The sequence below is a fragment of the Symphalangus syndactylus genome, chromosome 4 (assembly GCF_028878055.3).
Source record: "Symphalangus syndactylus isolate Jambi chromosome 4, NHGRI_mSymSyn1-v2.1_pri, whole genome shotgun sequence".
Lineage (NCBI taxonomy): Eukaryota > Metazoa > Chordata > Mammalia > Primates > Hylobatidae > Symphalangus > Symphalangus syndactylus.
This window is the reverse complement of record NC_072426.2, coordinates 87,034,688-87,060,050: the sequence shown is the minus strand read 5'-3', so window position 1 is coordinate 87,060,050 and position 25,363 is coordinate 87,034,688. Positions and strand designations below refer to the sequence as shown.

The window sequence follows — 25,363 nt, the reverse complement described above, 5'->3', positions numbered from 1 at the left end:
GGAGGCAGTGAGCTGAGGTTGTACCACTGCACTTCAGCCTGGGCAGCAGAGTGAGACTCTGCCTCCAAAAAAAAAAAAAATTTAGTCCAGTCTCCCTTTCTATCATGTTGGTCATGTCTTTGACAAAGATGCACTCAAACTTTATTCCTTATGTACTCTGTGAGCAAAGCCCCTGGGTTCTTTCGGTTGTATCTCAAGTGGAGTGGTTGCCCTGTCCTTTGCATTCCTGTCATTCTTCTCTCAAGTGCTTAGGAGGCCTGGCCAGGTGGAATAAAGTAAGATGGTTGTCCTGTTTGATTACAGCAGCATTTCGCTTCATTCTCAGACTGCATGCATGTCTTAGGAGTCGTCATCAATACCAATACGTATTGAGCTCGTAGTCAGGGAAGATTTGATGGCTGTTCTCCATACAAGTTATCACAGCTTTTTTTGTCTCTAAAAATTTCTTGCAGATTGAATTGTTATGGATAGCACCTGTTAGTGACTTCCTTTGCCAGGTTGGCAAGTGTGTTGTAAACACAGATGAGAGGAGGAAACTTCTATTTAGCACCTACTATGTACCAGGCTCTCCTAAATAGTTTAAAATGTGTATTTACATTATATAATATATATAAAATCAGTCAGGGAAGTATAGGATAGTTGTTAACATGTAGAATCTGGAATCAGACCTCCTTGATTTTAATTATGACTACCACTTACCTGTTGTGTGATCTTTGATAAGTTCCTTAAAGTCTACTTGCCTGTTTCTTCATCTCTAAAATTAAAATAATAATTTAACCTTTAAATAAGTTGGTTGATGGTTTGGTAACTTAATATATGCAAAGCATTTATGACAGTTCTGGCACACAGAGGTTAATATGTGTTAGCTATTATTTTATATGAGTTCCTTAAGTTTAAAAATATTTAAATTTATTTAATTTTTTTATTTTAAAAATTGTTTTAAATATGTGTTTGCTATTATCTCATTTGGTTCTCAAAATAACTGTCAGTTAATAAATATCATTCCAGATTTGTTTGTTTGTTAAGATGGGGTCTTGCTGTGTTGCCAAGGCTGGAGTGCAGTGGCTCTTAACTGTTGTGATCACAGTGCATTGTAGCCTGGAATTTCTGGGCTCAAGTGATCCTGTTTGAGCCCAGGATTACAGCTGAGATTACAGGCGGTCGCCACCACAATTGGCCTCATTCCAGTTTTAAAGATGAGGAAACTGATTCAGAGAGGTTAAGTTAAAGGCAGATCCAGAATTTGAACTTCTGCCAGGGTAGCAAGGGTTATGGATGTTTTTGCGGAAGGAATCACACACAGTCCTTTCCTCTGAAAGGGAAAGCACTTAGAGTCTTGCGGCCAGCCAGCTCTGCAGGATGCCTTGGTTGTAGCTCTAATGAGACAAGGCCACATATTAGCTTTAAATAAACCGATGAGGAAACAGTGACAATGAAAGATGTAACAAGGCATAGGGGTCAGTCTCCTGCCCAAGACTGTGAGTTCCTTGCAGCAGGAACAACCATACTCATATTTGTATTTCTGGTACCTAACATTGGGTCGGTAATATGTACTTCAGATGCAGGCCAGTTGCAGTGGTTCACACCTGTAATCTCAGCACTCTGGGAGGAGGCCAAGGCCACAGGATTGCTTGAGGCCAGGAGTTTGAGACCAGCCCGGGCAGCATAGCGAGACTCCCCCGCCCCCACCCCTATTAAATTAAAAAAAAAAAAAGATGTTGTTGGTGAATAAGTGAGTAAATTATTAAGTGAAAATCTGGGGAAGGGTGGAGACCTAGCAAGGGAGGCAGGACCAAAGCCAGGGTTTCTGGCATGGTCACTGAAGAGTGGTAGCCAGTGGAGGAGGAGGAGCAAGCAAGAAAGGTGTGGGTTTGATTTAGACAGGTGGAGTGTGATTCTAGTAGAAATATTTAATGGGAAAATTGAAATGAGGAAGAGAGATTAGGATTGGAAATATACTGGAAACTTCTCTTGAATTGGAAACCTGGAACATATATCCTTAGAATGACAGTTGAATTATTTCAAGAAGTTTTCAAAGAAATGCTGTTAAATCATTTGGCAAACATTATTCTATAGTTATTTTAGACTTTACATCTTTTTCTCTCAGCGTTATGTAATGGGAAACAATTTTATATTACAGAAATAAGAGATTGCAGGGATTTTTAGAACGAAGCCACATATAATGTACACGTATAAACGATAACCTTATTGTAAACCTTCTTTGCCTCAGTACTGTAAATAACTTTGGAAAGCGAATTAAAGTGAAAATTCTTACTTAGATATTATAAAATAGAAAGCTCAGGTTATTAATGTAGAAATCACACCAGGGTCATTGAGTCATAAATAAGCAAAATCTTTGTCATTCAGGAATAGTTCAAGCTGAAAGTCGGTAAAATCAAACCACCTGAAACAATGGGATGGGGGTAAAGTAGAATGATATATATCTTGATACTAATTAGCCTTTTCCCCCATTGTTTATTTAACAATTTTACTTTGAGGCCTTTAAAAGTTCACTGTCTATATTAATAATCACCAAACCTTAATTGGAGAGATTATGTTTCGTGTCATCCATATTAGAAGTTCAGTTTTATCTTAATAAAGTCAAATTTGCAATATTTTAGGAAATATTTTTTTTTTTAAGATACCGCTTTTTTCCCTCCCCTCCTCTCCCCTCCCTTCTCTCCTCTCCTCTCCTCTCCTCTCCTCTCCTCTCCTCTCCTCTCCTCTCTTTTTTTTTTTTGAGATGGTATCTCGCTCTGTCGCCCAGGCTGGAGTGCAGTGGTGCAGTCTCAGCTTACTGCAAGCTCTGCCTCCTGGGTTCACGCCATTCTCCTGCCTCAGCCTCCTGAGTAGCTGGGACTACAGGCGCCTGCCACTACACCTGGCTAATTTTTTTGTATTTTTAGTAGAGACAGGGTTTTACTATGTTAGCCAGGATGGTCTCGATCTCCTGACCTCATGATCTGCCCACCTCAGCCTCTCAAACTGCTGGGATTACAGGCGCGAGTCACTGCACCCGGCCTTCTTTTTTTTTTTTTTTTTTTTTGAGATGGAGTCTTGCTCTGTCACCCAGGCTGGAGTGCAGTGGCACAATCCGCAATCTCGGCTCACTGCAACCTCTGCCTCATGGGTTCAAGTGATTCTCCTGCCTCAGCCTCCTGAGTAGCTGGGATTACAGGCGCCTGCCACCATGCCTGGCTAATTTTTTGTATTTTTGGTAGAGATGGGGTTTCACCATGCTGGCCAGGCTGGTCTTGAACTCCTGACTTCACTTCAGGTGATCTGCCCACCTTGGCCTCCCAAAGTGCTGGGATTACAGGTGTGAGCCACTGCACCTGGCTCCCTTTTCTTTTTTTCCTTTAATGATGAAGCACACTCTTTAATTAAATATGTGTAGTTTTCGCCTGGCATGGTGGCTCACACCTGTAATCCCAGCACTTTGGGAGGCTGAGGCAGGTGGATCACCTGAGGTCAGGAGTTTGAGACTAGTCTGGCCAAGATGGTGAAACCCTGTCTCTACTAAAAACACAAAAATTAGCCGAGTGTGGTGGTGCACACCTGTAATCCCAGCTACTCAGAAGGCTGAGGCAGGAGAATCACTTGAACCCAGGAGGCGGAGGTTGCAGTGAGTTGAGATGGTGCCATTGCACTCCAGCTTGGGTGACAAGAGCAAAACTCTGTCTCAAATAAAATAAAATAAAATGAATAAATATGTGTAATTTTCTAGGTCGGCTTCCTCTTCTATCTATAGAATAAATTATTTATTAGAAAGACTTAAGGTGTTTTCATTATATCTACTAGAATTTGCAAGAATGTTAATGGTTACCCTTATGTTTTAAATTTAACTTTTCCTGTTTAAGTCTTAATATAGTTGGGAATTTTCATGTTATTAATAAAATAATTACTTTAGAACAGCCAGAAAAGACTACTGAGATTGTTTAATATACTTCCCTTGTTGTACATATGGCTAATCTGAGGTCAGGAGAGGTTGCAGCCTCAATTTATTTGAAGTTTGAAATTATAGTGCCTAAAAAAAAAAAAAAAGCAAGGATAGCTTTAATCTTTTAAAATGTATTTGTTAAAGGTGTGTTTGGGCATTTGTTTCCTTTTTAGTTTTGAAAAATTTCCAAAATTCAGTTGTATTCCTTACCTTTTAAATATTTTTGTCTTTTAGGAGTCGCAAGAAAGCAGTGGGAGTTGAAGTCATTGTCAAGTGCTTGCAATCTTTTACAAGAAGATCACTGAATGATAGTCATTTAAATTGGTGAAGTAGCAAGACCAATTATTAAAGGTGACAGTACACAGGAAACATTACAATTGAACAATGACTCAGCTATACATTTACATCAGATTATTGGGAGCCTATTTGTTCATCATTTCTCGTGTTCAAGGTAAATCAGTGTTCATTTTAGTAATGTATGTGTGTATATAAAAAGCACTATTTCTTGCTTCTGTTCTTTCAACTCATCCCTGTTTGAATAGTTAGGCCCAGCCTACTAGGGCAGCTTTTAGGAAAGAAGCAAAGATGAAACACGTGCCAAATAATTTTTTAACTTGGCTGTGATGGAAACATTTTCAAGTATTTTTGAAATCTCAGTCTCTCTGAGTCTATCTTCTCCTTCACAACATAGGCGTGATGATACACAGCATTAGGTCTTGTGAGGATTAAATGAGATAAAGTATGTAAAGCCACCTCAGTTAGTGGCTGAAAGACAGGGTAATAGGTAGTCCAGGCTGAGCTTCAAAATTCCTGTCTCCTTTAAAATACAAAAAAGAGTAAGTGTAAATAATAATTGAAAAATCATTTTATTGGCCAGGCACAGTGGCTCACACCTGTAATCCCAGCACTTTGGGAGGCCGAGGTGGGCCGATCACGAGGTCAGGAGTTCAAGACCAGCCTGGGCAACATGGCAAAACCTCGTCTTTACCGAAAAATACAAAAATTAGCCAGGTGTGATGACGGGGGCCTGTAATCCCAGCTACTCGGGAGGCTGAGGCAGGAGAATCACTTGAACCCTGGGAGGTGGAAGCTGCAGTGAGCTGAGATCGCACCACTGCACTCTAGCCTGGGCGACAGAGCAAGACTCTGTCCCCGCCCCCACCAAAAAATTTCATTTTATTGTTGTTAAAAGAGTTTAGAAAGATAACTGGCACTTGTCTGTGCTGAATACTAAAATTTCTTCAGAGCACTGACAGTTTGTTTATGACCAATAATGTAATTTTGCTACTATGTGTTCACAGCTTAGAACTCCCAAACAGGAAGTTATTGTGATGACTCTTAGGACCAGATGGCCTGTATTTGCACATAAGCTTTTTCCTGTATGGTTTAAGCAGGATAATATTTTAAGCTGAAAAGACAGTACTGTTTTGCAAGAGGATTTTAGATAAAACTTACTGGATGTCTTCGTTCACAAGTTTTTTACTTCACAGGTTGCTTTTTCCTAATGTTTTGTTCACAGTGATCTGGATTAATATCTGCTGTTAAGAAGAAACATGATTAACACCATAAAGCTTTTGATATTTTCCATCTTTTTTTTTTTTTTTTGAGACAGAGTCTTGCTCTGTTGCCCAGGCTGGAGTGCAGTGGCCCTATCTCAGCTCACTGCAAGCTCCGCCTCCTGGGTTCACACCATTCTCCTGCCTCAGCCTCCCGCGTAGCTGGGACTACAGGCGCCCACCATCACGCACAGCTAATTTTTTGTATTTTTAGTAGAGACGGGGTTTCACCATGTTAGCCAGGATGGTCTCGATCTCCTGACCTCGCGATCCGCCCGCCTCGGCCTCCCAAAGTGCAGGGATTACAGGCATGAGCCACTGTGCCTGGCCGATATTTTCATCTTAAAGCACAAACATAGAATGAAATCTATAGCTTCTTTTTATTTTGCCTTAGTATTATAACAATATCCTTAGTATTACAACAATATCCTTAGTATTACCACAATATCCTTAGTATTACCATGCTCAGAATACAGAGCCTTTAGCAAAAGCCACTTTTTCTTGTGAAACACCAAATTATTTAGTACAATACCTTTACTTCAATATCCGTTACATGCCTTGTTGATCAGCATCAACCAAAGCTGCTATAGTTTTGAAGATGAGTTAAATTCATAGTAATATTATATTTGCTACCTCACTTCCAGGTAATCTCCATTTTGGCATAAATTTTTTAAAAATCTATTTAGATCACACATAGGCAATATGATACAAAATTCTCAGTCCTCGCCCCAATTCACGTTGTTCTATAATAAACTTTTATTAGATGGAATAAGTTGGTAATTAGTTACTATGTAAAGCAAAAGATCTTATTAAGAATTACATTTCTCTGATAAAGAGTGAAATTTGTTACATTTCCTTTAAAAAAATTATTTTGATAGTTGCTTCAAATAACATACAAAAATGTTTGCTCTTAAAGCTAAAACCAATGTAGAAAAGTTATTTCTTAGAGATCATTAGGAAAGATTGTAGAATGGTATTAATGGAAATAACTTTTGACTTTAGCTCTAGCTTTATCTTGTTTTGAATTATGTCTCAGGAAAATAAACTTACCCGTACCTTGGTTTCCTTGATGTAAAATAGAAATAATAATGCTTATCCTAGATATAAACAAGAATGTTTTGACCATCAACTGTTAGGGTATAGATTTAATTGCTTTACATTGAGATAAAGTTACTTAGGTGTGAATAGAAAAATGAGTCATCTGATATTAACAGCTAATAGATACTTAGTTCTTTTTTCTTAAGACTTGGTCACAAATTTTACAACAGGATATATTAATATTGGATAGATATGTAGTCCCTTTTTTGGATTTTGTCACAAATTTCAGAAATGGATTTTAGTTTTAAGTAACTAATAATGACTTCAATAGAGATTTATTTTTAACATAGGTGGTAGATTTGCTGTACATTCAGTTATTGAATAGTGTCAAGGCTAACATGTCTGTAATTTTCTTGACATTTCCCTTGTGGTTTCCAAGTGGCTATTATCTGCATTTGAGGCAGGTAAAACTGGGAAAGGGTCAGCACTGGCCTCAACTAGACCTGATACCAGGAAAGCAAAAGTGTCACAGATTTTATCTTAAGTCTTAATCATTCCTAATAGCAAGATCTACTGGAAAACAGAGAAACAGGATTGTCACAATTGGCTTAATCTATATCCATTGCCTAGGGCTGGATGTGTTATTCCCCCAAACAAAATCAGAGTGTGGTTAGCTGGGAAAAGGGGGAAAATAGGTATCAATTGGACAACTAAAAGGATTGGGGAGAGAGTTAATTTTTTCCATCAATTAGAATGTTTTCCTCTACAAATAATTTTAAAAAAATTTAAAAGAGCTTAAACATGACATTTTGGGCTAGGTGATTTTTGTTTTTTTTTTAAAAAGCTTGAACAATAAGGAGAATGTAGTAACACACAAGAAGTCTGTATATAAGGGGACTGTAGTTGGTTATGTGCCTCATCAAGACCCAAGTTCTTTGTCTTTTCAACTGTGCCATCTCTAAATGTCAGGTTAGCCACAGTGTCACAGTGTGGCTGCTGAGAGACTAGACATCACATGCAGATGAGGTAAGCTTGAGTTGACAATGCTCAGTTAAAGAAGAGGGAAATCTGTTTGTGTCTCTTTTTATTTGATAAATCTTTCCCCATTCACTCACTTCCTCTCCCCAACAGACTTCCTTCTAATCTTAGTGGCCAAAATTCATTATATGCTCTTGTGTTAAATCACTGGCAAGGGGAATGGAACTAAAATTGTTGGATTAGACCAACAATTATCTCTGCTGAGAGTAGGAGGGCTGCGCTTCCCTGAATCACGTGGAGGAGGGGCAGACTCTTAATGTGTGTGTACATGTGCACATGCCTGTTGCCAGCATGGGAAGGAGGAGAAGAATAAGAGTATCTGTTGCTGGGTACCACATTTGTCGACCTGACATCATATGCTAAAATGCTCACGTTGCTATGAAATTTTCAGTTCCTTTTCAAAGGGTTCTATACCCCAGAGTTGCATCCATTTAGTACACGCAGCTACTAATCCAGGACTTCTGGCTGGTGCGAAGCCCTCTCCTTCAGGTCCAGGTGCCTCTTCATGGTCCAGCAGTGTGTGGCTAAAAGCAATTATCGGTGCACAGTATACCTGGTATCCAGTGATAAAGATGAAGTGGGATAAGTACTATATAAAACTCCCATTCAGAGGACGAAAAATTGGAAACAACCTCAGTATTCACTGCTCCATAGCATGTAGATTAATGATGCTTAACCTGTTTGTCAGCCTCCAGTTTTATTTTCTGGGAGGATTTGCCTTGTCTCTGGTGTTCCTTGGCTAGTGTTTCTGCCTTCATGGTCACATCTGAGATGGAATTAGTGGAGGATGATCTTTGTGGAGACTGAACAACTTTAGCGGCCTGCTTTCTGTTAGTATGGAGGTCTGATTACTGGAAATTGTCCTATGGATTGAAAACTCACAGCCTGACTGAGTCAGCTTGGGATATCTTTGGCAGTACAGTTCCTGTAAAGTTGTAGTAGTCCTACATTCTGTTTGCTCTGGTCTCTTTGGTTTCATTCCATTAAACACAGTTAAATATCTTGTCTGGATGTATGTTCTGAGAATTTCTGACCTAGCCACTGGCCTCTGCTTTGCCTGTTCTCCTGGCCTTTGGTTTAATGACCTCCGCTCTGAGGCACTCTGCTCCTTTCCCATGCTAGAAAGTGACCTGCTTTATTTGGTATCATAGCACTTATCTATGAATAAATATTAAAATAGTACCAAGTGTCAGTATTTATTCATCTTTATTGTCTTTCTCCATCCAAGACCGTAAGCTTTAATAGATATGGGACTTTGTTTTGTTTACTGTTCTAGTCACCCAGGGCTTAAAACAGTGGCTACCACTGTGTAGTTACTCAGTACATTTTGGTTTAATGGATGAATACAGTTAAAGTGAAAAAAGCAAGTTGCAAAACTGCTTTCTTAGCCATATATTTTTACACTGACCAGCCCAGTTGCAACAAGCACCTGTAACAACCCAATTGTAGTATCTGATTATCTTTTTTCACTAAGAATCTAGAACTCCTTGGAGAAATCACTGAGTTTAAGTTTGGCAGGGAAAGAGCAAGGTGATCTTGGTATCTTGGCCAGAAAGCAAGGAAAAGTTCAAAGGATTCAGTGACCGGTTTGAATTGAATACTAATTGTAGTGGATTCAAACAAATCAAATATGTTTAAATCCATGTGTTTATAATAACACTTAAGAAAAAAACTAGTTAGGCCTGGGGGCTGTGACTAACACCTGTACATGCCAACACTTGGGAAGCCAAGGCAGGAGGATCACTTGAGCCTCAAGAGTTTGAGAACATCCACAGCTAAACTGAGAGTCCCTTTAAAAAAAAAAAAAAAAAAAAAAGAGTTTGAGACTAGCCTGGGCAACATAGAGCTGGTCTCTACAAAAAAAAATTTTTTTTTTTTTGAGATGGAGTCTTGCTCTGTCACCCAGGCTGGAGTGCAGTGGCGCAATCTCGGCTCACTGCAATCTCCACCTCCTGGGTTCACGCCATTCTCCTGCCTCACCCTCTCTGAGTAGCTGGGACTACAGGCGCCCACCCCCACGCCTGGCTAATTTTTTGTATTTTTAGTAGAGATGGAGTTTCACCATGGGCTTGATCTCCTGACCTCGTGATCCGCCCGCCTTGGCCTCCCAAAGTGCTGGGATTACAAGCGTGAGCCACCGCGCCCGGCCTCAAAAAAAATTTTTAATTAGCTGGGTGTGGTGGTGTGTGCCTGTATTCCTGGCTGAGGTGGGTGGGAGAATCACTTGAGCCCGGGAGCTTGAGGCTGCAGTGAGCCAGTGATCACGCCACTGCACTCTAGTCTGGGCAGCAGAGCAAGACTCTGTCTCAAAAAAAGAAAACAAAACTAGTTGGTTACTGTTAAAAGATGCTAATGAGGTCATTAATTTTGAAAACTGGTAAATAGTGGGGGAAATCAAGCATTAATCTTGCCTTTCTAACATGAACTGTGCCACCTGTATCCAATTAGTAGGTGAAGGAAAGCATCTCATAGATGTATTCCAAGTCAGAAAAAAGACAAATGATAGGATTAGATATATTATTTTATACTATGCCAATTGAATTAGTGAATCTAGACCTTAAAAACAGAGATAAGCAGGCATTTGGTTCTCTCCTGCCCACAACATACAGAGCAGCTGCATTTCAGCGCTCAGTAGACACATGTGACTTGTGGCTACCATATTGGACAGCACAGCTCTCGAGCTAATGACCGTTTACAAAATCCATAGAGAACAAGAGGACATGTTAAATGATGCCAGGAGGATGTGATCAGAAATTCCAGACTGTGGTAAATACTATACTGGTAAATACCAGACAAGTTACCCAATGTCTTCAAGTACATCTCAAGGGCAGGAAGAGGAAGAAGAAACTGGTAGATTAAGAGACTTGGAGATAACCAGCTGTGTTGTGTGAACCTTATTTGGATCCTGATTCAAGGAAACTACTAAAGTAATTTGTAATATTTATGATACAATTGGAAATTAGAAAGCAATTTATAACATTTATAATATAATTAGAAGTTTGAACATTGCCTTGATGTTTGGTGATATTGGTAAGGATAAGGAATTACTATTAATTTTTTTAGGTGTGATAATTGTGTTTTTTTTTAAGTTCTTTTAGAGATACACATTGAAATATTTACAGATAAATGGACATATCTGGTATTAGCTTCATAATTATACGAAAGGGGGAGGGAGTGAAACAAGAAGGGCCATGAATTGATCATTATAAAAGCTGGGCTGTATGGGCATGTGTGGGTTCATTGTACAGTTTTCTCTACTTTTATAAAAGGTTTCTGGCCGGGTGCAGTGGCTCGGGAGTTCGAGACCAGCCTGGCCAACATGGTGAAACCCTGTCTCTACTAAAAATACAAAAATTAGCCGGGCATGGTGGCATGTGCCTGTAGTCACAGCTACTCAGGAGGCTGAGGTGGGAGGATCGCTTGAACCAGGGAGGTGGAGATTGCAGTGAGCCGAGATTGGGCCACTGAACTCCAGCCTGGGCAACAGAGTGAGACCCTGTCTCAAAAAAATAAAATAAAAAGTTTTCTGGAAGAATACTTCATTTATAAACATATATATGTAAATGAATAGAAAAAGGACAAGAAGCATATACACCAAACAGATAATAGTGGTTATGTTTAAGGAGTGGGAGGGGGATTAGATGGGCACAAAGAGGACTTTTTGGTTTACATGTGGGGTTCAATTTTTTTTTTTGGATGCTGTGAGAATACATTATTGTTTTATTTAAGTATTTTAAAAACTACATGTAGGAAAAAAAAAAAAAAAGACCTAGCACGGTGGCTCATGTCATGTCTATAATCCCAGCACATTGGGAGGCCGAGACAGGCGGATCACCTGAGGTCGGGAGTTCGAGACCAGCCTGTCAACATGGAGAAACCCCGTCTCTACTAAAAATATAAAAAATTAGCCAGGTGTGATGGCACATGCCTGTAATCCCAGATACTCGGGAGGCTGAGGCAGGAGAATTGCTTGAACCTGGGAGGCGGAGGTTGCAGTGAGCCGTCACGCCACTGTACTCCAGCCTGGGCAACAAGAGCGAAAACACTATCTCAAAAAACAAACAAAAAACCCATCAAAAACTACTTATAGGAAAAATACTTATTTCAAGCATATGCCTAAGTAGAGAGAATAATATAATGAAACTCCATGAACTTGTCACTCAGTTTTGACAGTATTAACTCATGACCAAGGCTGTTTCCTCTCTACCCCCATGCACTTCTCCCATACCCATGTCACTCTTGGATTATCGTGGGTAATTTTGAAATAATATTTCAGTTAAGTATAAGATACCTTGGCTGGGCGCGGCGGCTCATGCCTGTAATCACAGCACTTTGGGAGGCTGAGGCAGGCAGATCACTTGAGGTCAGGAGTTCAAGACCAGCCTGCCAGCACTTTGGGAGGCCGAGGTGGGCGGATCACGAGGTCAGGAGATAGAGACCATCCTGGCTAACACGGTGAAACCCCGTCTTTACTACAAATAGAAAAAATTAGCCGGGCGTGGTGGCGGGCGCCTGTAGTCCAGCTACTCAGGAGGCTGAGGCAGGAGAATGGTGTGAACCCAGGAGGCGGAGCTTGTAGTGAGCTGAGATCATGCCATTGCACTCTAGCCTGGGCGACAGAGTGAGACTCCGTCTGAAAAAAAAAAAAAAAAAAAAAAAAAAAGACCAGCCTGGCCAACATGGTGAAACACCGTCTCTACTAAAAATACAAAAATTAGCCGGGCGTGGTGGCAGGCGCCTGTATCCCAGCTACTTGGGAGGCTGAGGCAAGATACTTGCTTCAACCCAGGAGGCAGAGGTTGCAGTGAGTGGAGATCATGCCATTGTGCTCCAGCCTGGGCAACAGAGTGAGACTCCATCTCAAAACAAAAAAAAAAAACAAAAAACAAGATTCCTCAAAGGCCACATACTCTGATCATAATGCAATAACAGGAGTTCAACAGTGTAAACTTTGCTTTGTTTGAGCATATGATTTTTTTTTTTCTGTTTGAGACAAGAGTCTTGCTCTGTGGCCCAGGCTGGAGTGCAGTGGCACAGTCTCAGCTCACTGCAACCTCCATCTCCTGGGTTCAAGCGATTCTCCTGCCTCAGCCTCCCGAGTAGCTGGGATTACAGGCACACACCACCACACTTGGCTGATTTTTGTATTTTTAGTAGGGTTTTACCGTGTTGGCCAGGCTGGTTTGAACTCCTGAGCTCAGGTGATCCACCCACCTCGGCCTCCCAAAGTGCTGGGATTACAGGCCTGAACCACCATTCCCTGCCAACCTGCTGGGTTCTTAAGTGATCCTCCCAGCTCAGTCACCCAAGTACCTGGGACTACAGGTGCGCTCCACCACACCCAGCTAATTTTTTAAATTTTTTGTAGAGACCAGGTCTCAGCATGTTTCCCAGGCTGATCTTGAACTCCTGAGCTCAAGCAACCCACCTTCCTGGGCCTCCATAAGTGCTAGGATTACAGGCATGAGCCACCATGCCTGGCAAACACATGATTTTTTTTTTTTTTTTTTTTTTTTTTTTTTTTTTAAGGTGGAGTCTCACTGTGTCAACCAGGCTCGAATGCATTGGCGTGATCTTGTCTCACTGCAACCTCCACCTCCCTGGTTCAAGTGATTCCTCTGCCTCAGCCTCCTGAGTAGCTGGATTACAGGCTCACAGCACCATGCCCAGCTAATTTGTTGTATTTTTAGTAGAGACAGAGTTTCACCATGTTGGCCAGACTGGTCTCAAACTCCTGACCTCAGGCAGTCCACCCGCCTCGGCCTCCCAAAGTGCTGGGACTACAGGCATGAGCCACCGTGCCCAGCCAAGCATATGATTTTTAATGCAATAACTATATTCATGTGTCTAGAAGCTTTTTTTGCCACTCAGTGACATTATGGATGACACTGCATGTCAGTATGTGTCAGGCATGTGTCAGCATGTGTTGGAATGTATCAACCCATTCTTGATAATGGGTTCAGAACCAAGTTTGATTAATGTTAACTGATTAACTGCAGTTTTTATGTTCAACTGAAATACATCTAACTATAATTTTTTATTGGCCTTCCAAAAGTGTCATAAAATAAGCCTAATCATTCACATATTATCCTATCAGATGTGAAAAGCCCATTTCTATGCTTTCTGGCCCTGCCACAAAATCTTTTCTTTTGATTTTCCTCCTAGACCAACATAGTATGACAAAACTTTGTTTGGTGATGGAAATTTCTATATCAGTAATTTGCAAACTATAGCCCACAAACTAAATCCAGTGCATTGCTGCATTTTGTGCTGCTCATGAGTGAAGAATGGTGTTTTTGCATTTTTAAGTGATTGAAGAAAAATCAAGAGAGTATTTCATGACACATGAAAATTATATGGAACTCAAATTTTATTATCCATAAGTAATTTTATTGGAACACACCCATGTTCATTTTTTTACATGTTGTCTGGCTGATTTTGCATTGTATCAGCAGAATTGAATAGTTGTGACAGAGACCTTGGGGCCCACAAAACCAATACCTCTTTTCTATATCTCTGCTGTCTTGTGGGATAGCTACTAGCCAAATGTGGCTTTTGAGCACTTGAGTTATGACTAGTGTGGGTGAGAAACTGATTTTTAATTTTACTTCATTTTAATTCATCTACATTTTAAGTCACATGTGGCTAGTGGCTACCATATGGGACAGCACAATTGTAGACATGCCACCTTTTCCCTAGTTCTTGCCTCCTTGTACTTGACTTTCCTCCTGCTGATGTCTTCGTGGTTTCTATTTAATTAATGGTGCAGACTGTTGTTACAGAATTCATTAGGCTACCATTGCTGATTATCTCATATGTATAGTGTATCAGTAGCCCATTGGTCTCACCAACCGTTTGCCATCTGAGTTCTGTTGTAGACATTCTGTCTTAAGGTTGGGGCAGAGAGCATTTATTTGCTGTAGAAAAAGGAAGCCAATAAATTATTGGGAAAGTATGAAAAATTATTTAGCCAGGAATAAAAATCTAGTAAAATCATTGATGCCAAAAATTGCCATTGATTACAAGGACCTGTAAATGTGCCTGTGTATAGTCATGTGTCTCTTGTAACTGTTTGTCTCTTTGTATGTATATGTTTTCATCTTTTCCTGAGATGTTATACTTAAACATGTAAGCTATTCAATATTTTGTGTGTGTTTGTTTCGAAATATAACCTATACCCCCAGTCCACCCCAGGGCTCGTAATTTATTCTTTGTAAATACACGGGACTTGTGGGTGGGGAGAGATTGACATGTTCAGAACTGACAGAAGGCCATGTGCCAAGTGAAGTGATGATGGTGAGACCTGCAGGACCCAGATCCTGCTGGGCCCTGGGAGCACACAGTGGAGGTTGGATTTTATTCTGTGTGCGTTGTGGAGCCATTGGTTGGTTTTATATAGGAGTGACAGATTTGTGTTTATAAAATGTCTGGCTGCCCTGTGGGATGTGGATCGCAGGGACCAAGAGCAGAAGCAGAGCAACCGGTTGGAGACTTCTTATCTTAGTAGAGGCATGATGTGATGGGCCTTGGTGACAGCAGCGGAGTTGGAGAAAAATGAAAACAATTTACATACATTTTGGAGGTTGAGCCAAAAGACTTTGGTAAGACCAGGTTTGAGGCAAATCAAGAGTTCATTTAGGACAAGTCAGTCAGGAGATGCCTAAGCAGGTCATGGCTAGAGGGGTACATCCAGGAACCATCAACAGAGTGGGCGCTGTCACCTAGGGAGAGCACAGAGAGGCTCTTTCCTGTTACTTTTCTTTGTATTCAGTATCCGCTTGGTGAAATCTTGTAAGTTTTTAAGATGTAGCTTAGATTTCATTACTTTTGACACCTAAGATCAGTTTGAGTTTGACAACTAGGATGAGCCTTTTCCTTTGTTTACATGTAAACACCTCCGTATTTTGTCACTTTTTTTTTTTTTTGAGATGGAGTTTTGCTCATGTCGCCCAGGCTGAAGTGCAATGGCTTGATCTCTGCTCACTGCAACCTCCACCTCCCAGGTTCAAGTGATTCTGCTGCCTCAGCCATCTGAATACTGGGACTACAGGCGCCTGCCACCACGCCCAGCTAATTTTTTAATATTTTTAGTAGAGACGGGGTTTCACCATGTTGACCAGGCTGGTCTTGAACTCCTGACCTCAGGTCATCCACCCACCTCGGCCTCCCAAAGTGCTGGGATTACAGGCGTGAGCCACTGCACCTGGCCTTGTATTTTGTCACTTTTCACATTGTATTTATTTGCTTTTGTGCTTATTCCCCCTCTGCTTTCCACCAAGTTTCTCAAGGCCACATATGTGGTTTTGATGCCACATCTTTGTGTTTCTAGCATTTAATACCTTGCCTGCACATAATAGACCCCTAATAAGTATTCTGTTGAATATTTGGCAATAATATAAGCTCCAGATACAACTACTGTAATTGAGTTTTTTGTCTCATAAATTCAAATACTATTCTAGAAAGTTTCATATAACTTTGAGTTTTTCATGTATCAGTGATCTTTTAGTGTTAGGATCTTCGTTATTAGTAACATCTTCATTTGTATACTATTTTACATGTAGTTAAGCACTTTAGTAGATATTCATTTGATCTACCTATAACTTCTTGATTTGAATTAGGCAGGAATTATTATCACCATTTTCTATAGATAGCTGAGGTTCAGAGAGTAACTTATCTGTGCCCATAACTGGGACTTGAACCCTTCACTTCTTGCTGTTATCTCAAGTGATATTTCTGCCACACCAAACTGCTTTTTCTGTGTCACTAGATTTTTGAAAAATCAATTGCTGTGATATATACTGTTTGTTCTCCAGAGCTGAATTGATAAGTGTCTTCTGTTAATGTAATAGGATTTTAAAGCTGGTTAGGTGCCCTCACCTGTGCTCTACTCCTATAGCCTTATAGAGTAAATGAAGCCTGGAAAAGTGACATGGCTTGCCCAAGACCATCCAGCTAGGTAAAGCGGGGTAGGCCCACGGCAAAACAGAATCCCAGTCTCCTCATTTCCTGCTCAGTGGATTTCTTCCCTTCCTGTACCTCCTGCTTCCCCCACACCATCTTTTACAGTTGATGTTTCTAACATAAATGAGGTCTTTACGCTTTGTAGCAATCAGGTCCAACGGAAGCCTTGACATCATATTACGGAATTTATTTCTGAAAGGAGAGTGGTGTGGGGGGCGCGGGGATGAGTAATACATGTATGTATGCAAACTTCCAGCTTTTTTTTTTGAAGTGTTTTCTCTCCTGGCCAGGCACGGTGGCTCATGCCTGTAATCCCAGCACTTTGGGAGACTGAGGCAAGTGGATCACTTGAGGTCAGGAGAGACCAGCCTGGCCAACATGGTGAAACCCTGTCTCTACCAACAAAATACAAAAAAATTAGCTAGGCATCGTGTGGGGTGCCTGTAATCCCAGCTACTCGGGAGGCTGAGGCAGGAGAATTGCTTGAACCTGGAAGGCGGAGGTTGCAGTGAGCCGAGATTGCACCAGTGCACTCCAGCCTGGGTGACAGAGTGAGACTCTATCTCAAAAATAAATAAATAAAAATGTTTTCTATACTCATTCAGTAGCAAATTCTTTTACTAAATATTCAGTATAAGAAAGTGAAGGTTATTGGCCAGGCATGGTGTCTCACGCCTAGATTCCCAGCACTTTGGGAGACTGAGGCAGGAGGATCGCTTGAGCCAGGAGTTCAAGACCAACCTGAGCAGTATAGGGAGACCTTGTCCTTACAAAGAATTTAAAAATTAGGCGGGCATGGTGGCATGTGCCCTTGGTCCCAGCTACTCCAGAGGCTGAGGTGGGAGGATCACTTGAGCCTGGGAGGTTGAGGCTGCAGTGAGCTCTGATCACATCACTGTACTCCAGCCTGGGCAAGAGTGAGATCATGTCTCAAAAAAAAAAAATGAAGATTATTAAAACTTAAGGCATGGAATCATCAAAACACTGTTTAGCAGCACTTTTTCTGTTACCAGTGTGTGCATATGTGATATTTTTTGTCTTTTCAGTAGTTTATCTCATCAGTATGGTAAATGTAAAATCAAGTCTGTGTTGTGTCTTGAACCACTTATTTAACATTTATAATGAAATACATATACACTTGTCTGTTTGGTTCTGCCTTTCATTCCCTTGAGAGTAACCCACAAAGAATGGCCTAGCTGAGTCAGAGAGAGGAAGTAATTAGTAGAACAGTTTTTTTAGTTCTGTTCTGCTTCCAACCTGAAAGATTTAGTACCAAATATGACAGTGTCTGTCACTGCTGGCTACTAGACTGTAGTGTAAGAACATAGTTCCATTTCTGTGAGCTAACTGCTGCCCTTCTATAACCTTCAGTTTCTGCCAGCATGGTCTGCATTCAAACCAATGACCTTGAGGTGAAAGTCTCCAGATAACATGATTGGTCCCCATGCTCTCATAATTTCCTTACTTAAGCAATTAAAGGCCAAAGCAAGATGCTTAGTAACTCCTTTTCCACATAGAGGCACAAATAAAGGAAAGCTGGTCACAAGTTTTGAACCAAAGAGTTAAAAGAAGAATCATAACTTGTCTCTATTTAATGATTGGAAACTCACAGACTTCTTTGAAGTCTCTCCCCGTTTTGTACCTTTCTTACAAGTGATGACTATATACTTTTACTTGGCAGGGGAGACACCACGGTCACAAAGGTGGTTTTCCCAGGGCGAGGCTTATTCATTGCACTCCGGATGTGCTGACCCCTGCGATTTCCCCAAATGTGGGAAACTCAACTGCATAATTGTGGTAGTGGGGGACTGCGTTCATGCTTTTCCCTGGTTAAATTAAAATTTGTTTAAGTTATTTATTTTTTTTTTTTTGAGACGGAGTCTCGCTCTGTCACCCAGGTTGGAGTGCAGTGGCACGATCTCGGCTCACTGCAAGCTCCACTTCCCGGGTTCACACCATTCTCCTGCCTCAGCCTCTCCCGAGTAGCTGGGACTACAGGCACCCGCCACCACGCCCAGCTAATTTTTTGTATTTTTAGTAGAGACGGGGTTTCACCGTGGTCTCAATCTCCTGACCTCGTGATCCGCCCGCCTCGGCCTCCCAAAGTGCTGGGATTACAAGCGTGAGCCACCGCGCCCGGCCAAGTTATTTTAAAAATACAGAAAACAAGATTTGACTGTATTCTGCCTTGTGCCACTCGTTTGTCTTTCACTAGTGCAAAAATTGTGATATAGCTGTCTTCATATACCCCACAATACCTGGTGCAGTAATTCTGTGCATACTAACTTAATAAATGTCTGTTTGTTGTATGAATGAAATTTATATTTCTAAAGAAACGTGCTAGCTATAGTTATTGTGATAAGAAAGCTTAACAACTTTTTCTCATTGAGAATTGTCATGAAACAATGAGCTTTTCAGAAATGATTTACTTAACAAATTCCATATTTGAATGCAGGACAGAATCTGGACAGTATGCTCCATGGCACTGGGATGAAATCAGACTCCGACCAGAAAAAGTCAGAAAATGGAGTAACCTTAGCACCAGAGGATACCTTGCCTTTTTTAAAGTGCTATTGCTCAGGGCACTGCCCGGATGATGCTATTAATAACACATGCATGTAAGTATTTTATGCAGCCCTTCTTAAGAGTTAGGAGAATAGAGTTGCATTTAGTGCTATTTTAAGAATTGTTAAACTTGTCTGAGGTTTTTTTTTCCTTCATATATGGTATCTTTCCAGGAAGCCAAAAAGCCTTTTGTTTTGTATATTAGAACATTACTCCATTAAATGATTGATAGGTGAGTTACTATATTAGAATTATGTTATAATGCAGCTTTTAAAATAAGATCAAAGGGATCTAGTATTTATTTAACATCTGAGTTTTTAATGATCTTTTAATCTTAAATTTATAGATGCTCATTTTAGAAAACTTAAGAGATTACCAAAAAAGAAATCAGAAAACTCACTGACAACCTCCTACTTTTTAATTTAAAAAAAAAAAAAAAGACGGAGTCTCGCTCTGTCACCCAGGCTGGAGTGCAGTGTCGCGATCTCGGCTCACTGCAAGCTCCACCTCCCGGGTTCACGCCATTCTCCTGCCTCAGCCTCTCCGAGAAGCTGGGACTACAGGCGCCCGCCACCACACTCGGCTAATTTTTTTTTTGTATTTTTAGTAGAGACGGGGTTTCACCATGGTCTGGATCTCCTGACCTCGTGATCCGCCCGCCTCGGCTTCCGAAAGTGCTGGGATTACAAGCGTGAGCCACCGCGCCCGGCCTAAATTTTTTTTTTTTTTAACTATAGACAGGGTCTTGCTATGTTGCCCAGGCTGGTCTCAAACTCCTGGGCTCAAGCAATCCTTCCACCTCAGCCTCCCAAAGTGCTGGGATTACTAGGGTGAGCTGCCACACCTGGCCTCCTACTTCTTAATTAGTTGAAATATTTTGCAGATATATATAAATCATATTGTGTTAACTTTATGCTTTTTTCTTACCTGTGAATTTACCAATCCAAATCTGATTTATAAAACTATTATAATTTTTCTAGTGTATTTCATGTTAACTGCACAACATGTTTATATATGATCATGTAATTCTAGTCCATATTTGTTGGAAACATTGACATATTGACTTAATAAGACCAAAAAAAATTGCCTAAACAGCTCAACCTCATCAGTCAATTGTCTCCTTGTTATAGAGGCAATAACGAATGTCATATTTTGTACTTTTAATAATTGTATGCTCCCTGAATTAACCAGATAGAAAGCATGAAACTTTACACGTAAACTCTTGAACCTGCATGACGGTCATCATGTCTTAGGTTTGCTGCTTGTCCTCTGGTGGTGGTGAGCTCTGCTTGGCTGACTGTGACTAGTTTTCCATTTACACCTTCCTGGGAGTTTGCCAGCAGGGAACTGCTCTCTGCTATGTCACCAAATAATGTTTTGCTAAACTTCTTGTCTATAGCACCTGCCTGATATAATGGGCTTGTCTATAGCACCTGTCTGTTAGTGGCTTAGTAACCCAGAGTAAAACCGAATCATCCATTTTAACAGAATTCTGCCCCACACTTAACATTTTCTTCTCACAGAAAACCAAGAATTCTGCAAAATTCTTCTAAGTAGAAGCAGCACAATTCCTGATATTAACAATAAATAGGAGCACAGAAAAAGCTTTTAGAAATTTCTCCCATACCTGTTGAAGTCTATATGAATATATTAAGGGGAAACTCCAGGATGCTAACACTAAAATAAGAATTTCATTATATATGTATGTAAATTTATTGAAAATTTATTCAAAAGTCCTCTCCCTGTTTTCCCATCATATTCAGTAAAAGGTGCCTTTCAGTCCCCTTTTTTTGGTCATTAAGCCTATTTGTATGTTTCAGAGAAAAGTTTGTTTTTATCTATTATCATATACAATATGGAAGTACTGAAAAAAATGGGTAAAAAGAGACAAAGTTATTTTAAAGTATATTTTCAAAACATGACTTATAAAATTTTATAAATCAGCTTTCTGTGATCACATGACTGTGATTAGCAAAGAAAAGTCACATAACTCCTATGTGGAGGACTTGTTTAATTGAAATCCTTTTCTGCTTGACAAAGGGTTGTCACTGGCCTTTTAGATCGCAGCTCAGACATAACTTTCATTTGTCTTAAAACCTCTTTGGCTTTGCCAATAAATCACATGTGAATGCAATTCTAATCACAAAACAAAGTATTAAAGGCCATCTGTACCTGTTCACATTCAGACTCAAATTTCATTAGTACTTTCTATGTGAATTTATGTTTTGTTTTGTTTTTTTCTGTTTTAGAACTAATGGACATTGCTTTGCCATCATAGAAGAAGACGACCAGGGAGAAACCACATTAGCTTCAGGGTGTATGAAATATGAAGGATCTGATTTTCAGTGCAAAGTAAGATATAATTTGGGACCCATGAGACAAAGAATTGAGGGGCCATATGAAAGCATCGATTTCCCCCAGGAGAAACGTGCCTGATGTACACATTGCTGTATGTTCACATCAGTAAATATATTGGAGGAATACCTACTGTCTAGATTCTGTCCTGTATTCATATGTAGAATTTATAACTAAATCATTTCTGAAAAGCTAATTGTTTGATTACAGTTTCCTTTTTTATTTCCATAGACAGCACCTGGCTGTGTTGCCCAGGCTGGAGTGCAGTGCTGCGATCTCCGCTCACTGCAACCGCAAGCCAGCCTCCTGCCTCAGCCTCCTGCCTCAGCCTCCTGCCTCAGCCTCCTGAATAGCTGAGACTACAGGTGCATGCCACTATACCTGGCTAATTTTTGTATTTTTTGTAGAGACAAGGTTTTACCATGTTGCCCAGGCTGGTCTCAAACTCCTGGGCTCAAGCAGTCTGCCCGCATCAGCCCACAAAGTGCTGGGATTACAGGTGTGAGCCACTGTGCCTAGCCTGATTACAATTTTCTGTGTTCTCTACTTGGGAGGCTGAAGCAGAAGAATTGCTTGAGCCGGGGAGGCCAAGGTTGCAATGAGCCGAGATCGTTCCACGGTACTGCAGCCTGAGCCACAGAGCAAGACCCTGTCTCAAAAAAAAAAAAAAAAAAAAAATTCTTTCTTTTTTTAAATTTCAACCGTCTTTGGCTACTGATTACAATTTTCAATGAGAAAAAGTTTCTAAACGTTCTTATCACAATAATTGCAGCTAACGTTTCTTTAAAAATAAAAATTTTATTCAAATAATATGATTATGGTAATTTAAATTCCAGGTTATTTTACCTTAAAAAAAGTTTTAAATCATCCTAGGTCATCATGACTGCAAAAAAATTATATTGTCATACTTATTTGTAGATTATAAACTTTACTGAGAAGACTTTTAAGATAGTGGCAGTAACCTTTATATCACTCTGAGACAACTTAGAAATGTTAAAGATATACTGCAAACTCTAGGGCAACCACTAAAGTTGAAAAAAAAAATGTTAAGGCCTTGTAAGGAGGTGTCAGTGGAGCTGCTTTAAAAGCAGCAGCAAAGGAATCAGGATGGTAATAGTTTATGAGCATCCTGATGGCTCTGGGTTATAAACCTGATCTCTTCAAAATTCTGTATAGTAATTTTGTCCCAGGAGATTCTTCCAGTGTTTCTGAAAACCAGCTCCAGATAGAATTGTTTGTGCATAATTTAAGTTTCAGCTATGTTAGAAAATTGTTCCTATTATTTGGAAATTCTCAGGACGGAGGCCGGGCGCGGTGGCTTACGCCTGTAATCCCAGCACTTTGGGAAGTCGAGGCGGGCAGATCACGAGGTCTGGAGATCAAGACCATCCTGGCTGACACAGTGAAACCCCATCTCTACTAAAAATACAAAAAATTAGCTGGACATGGTGGCGGGCGCCTGTCATCCCAGCTACTCGGGAGGCTGAGGCAGGAGAATGGCATGAACCCGGGAGGTGGAGCTTGCAGTGAGCTGAGATCACACCACTGCACGCCAGCCTGGGCGACAGAGCAAGACTCTGTCTCAAAAAAAAAAAAAAAAAAGAAAAAGAAAAGAAATTCTCAGGATGGATAGAAACCTTAAAGGTTATATGTTTCAACCTCTCGGCTAATGTTTGGAATCACCCTCTTTGCAAATGACTGCAAATCTATCTTCCTTTCTGACTCTTTGGACCATAGAGAACAAACCTAATCTCTCTTTAAGATGACAGCCCTTTACTAAGTAAAAAAAGTGCTTCATCCTACTAGTCTTTGCCCAGTGAAAATAATTGTTCATAATGACCTCAACTAGTCCTTCTATGATCGGCTTTAGAGTTACTCACTCTCCACTTCCTCAGTGTAATATGCAGAATTGAGTGTGGTATGACCAAGGAAAAAAGTAGAGAGTAAATAGCCCTGTTCCCTTTTTCTAAACACAGTCTCGTGTTAGATGTTTGGCAGTCATGCCATATTCTTGAACCATTGAGCCTTCTGTCCACTGAAATCCCTATGCCACTCATTCATGCTGCTGCTGAGCCACATCTCCTCCACTCTTCATTGGTGCTGTTGGTTTCTTCACACAAATAAGTAGATGGGAATGGAATGAGGTTTTCATATACAGTTGTTACATACTTGTCTGTATGAATTTTGTCTTATAAGCATTAATCCTTTGCTCTAATTTGTTGGGATTTAAAGGATGCTAATTTAGTTGTTTCTTCCAGTTTTAGGCTATTTGCATGTTTATCAACCACACATACTATACATTTTTTAATCACTTAAAAAATTGAAGAAAGAGCTATGGTTAGGGTACTGAGCCTGGCAGTAATAACCAGTGTTCAACAGGCCCCTAGAGTAGGCCTGTCCTAAGCTGAATTCACCATTGTAAGTTAGTTGTTAAACTTGACAAGCTGTTCACATCTGTATACTATATATGTGAACCTTTGGATAAGGTGCTCTGCTCTCTTGTTTTCTCATCCATGAAGGAATTACTATAAGGATCAAATAATATACATGGGAATAGTTTAGCACGATTGGCACATAGTAAGGACTTAATAGATGTTAGCTTTGACCGTATTGATTCTTTAATAGAGCAGTCTTCATGCGGTTACCCATATCCCTGGGTACACTTAGACAGTGTTATACAAGGGTAACGGGCACGTTTTAAGGGAATCAGTTTTTGGATCCTAAACTTCAGTAGGTCCTGTTGCTGAATATTTCTCTGCCTGAGAACAGAACTTCTCAAGCAGTTCTCTTTCCCTTAGTCACTTTTCATAGTCAACCCCTCCTAGTTTACAAATGGAAGGCCTGAGGTGTAAAACTTCAAGTTTCCAAACGGTGTTGTAATTGGAAGTAAAGGCATCAGTGTAGGCTATGTCGGGACATCAAATAAGTGTTTACATGACAGATGGTTTTCAATTGTTTGCTTTCAACCAAGTTGCTGGATCATTGAAAATAATTTTTGATGATAGGATCTTCATGGCACTTTTAGCATATGCTTTGGAAGGACTTTAAACAGTTACAGGCTGGTCGTGGTGGCGCGATGGCCCAAACCTGTAATTCCAGCACTTTGGGAGGCCGAGGTGAGCGGATCACCTGAGGTCAGGTCTTAGAGACCAGCCTGATCAATGTGGCGACACCCTGTCTCCACTGATAATACAAAACTTAGTCGGGTGTGGTGGCACGTGCCTTTAATCCCAGCTACTTGGGAGGCTGAGACAGGAGAATTGCTTGAACACAGGAGGTGGAGGTTGCAGTGAGCCAAAATCATGCCATTGCACTCCAGCCTAGGCAACAAGAGCGAAACTCCATCCAAAAAAAAAAAAATTGTGGGACAGTGGTATAACAAAGTCTTTCCATGATCATCATCTTGCTTATGTGAATAAATTGTCTTGATGATGACAAAAGGAAAAATAAGAATAAGATTAATGATGAATCTTCTCACTTTAGCAGTAATTTTTATCCATGAATTTGTGAACTGATTTGTTTTAAAAGTCCCATCCATATCATTAAGAAATGCCTGGCCAGGTGCAGTCGCTCATGCCTGTAATCCCAGCACTTCTGGAGGCCAAGGTGGGCAGATCGCTTGAGCTCACAAGTTTGAGACCAGCCTGGGCAACATGGCAGAACCCCATCTCTACAAAAATTAGATGGGCCTGGTGGCTCATGCCTGTAATTCTAGCACTTTGGGAGGCCAAGGCAGGCAGATCACCTGAGGTCAGGAGTTTCAGACTAGCCTGGCCAACATGGTGAAACCCTGTCTCTACTAAAAATACAAAAATTAGCCAGGCATGGTGGCACACTCCTGTAATCCCAGCTACCTGGGAGGCTGAGGCAGGAGAATCGTTTGAACCCAGGAGGTGGAGGTTGCAGTGAG

The 25,363-nt window shown here is 40.6% G+C and overlaps 1 protein-coding gene and 1 non-coding gene across 12 annotated transcripts in view; both read left to right on the top strand.

Moving 5' to 3' along the window:
• The window catches only part of BMPR1A (bone morphogenetic protein receptor type 1A), a 174,675-nt gene that overhangs the window by 119,143 nt on the left and 30,169 nt on the right, over positions 1–25,363 (top strand). For all 11 annotated transcript variants that reach the window (XM_063638136.1, XM_063638134.1, XM_055275474.2 and 8 more), the window contains 3 exons: positions 4,175–4,391; positions 18,989–19,151; positions 21,348–21,450. In XM_063638136.1, the coding sequence (XP_063494206.1) occupies positions 4,325–4,391; positions 18,989–19,151; positions 21,348–21,450 (333 nt within the window). In that variant the 5' untranslated portion in view covers positions 4,175–4,324. The remainder of the gene's footprint in view (positions 1–4,174; positions 4,392–18,988; positions 19,152–21,347; positions 21,451–25,363) is intronic.
• Positions 18,198–18,362, top strand: LOC129481481 (U1 spliceosomal RNA). Its single transcript, XR_008657466.1, has one exon. It is a non-coding gene; the product is annotated as a U1 spliceosomal RNA (small nuclear RNA).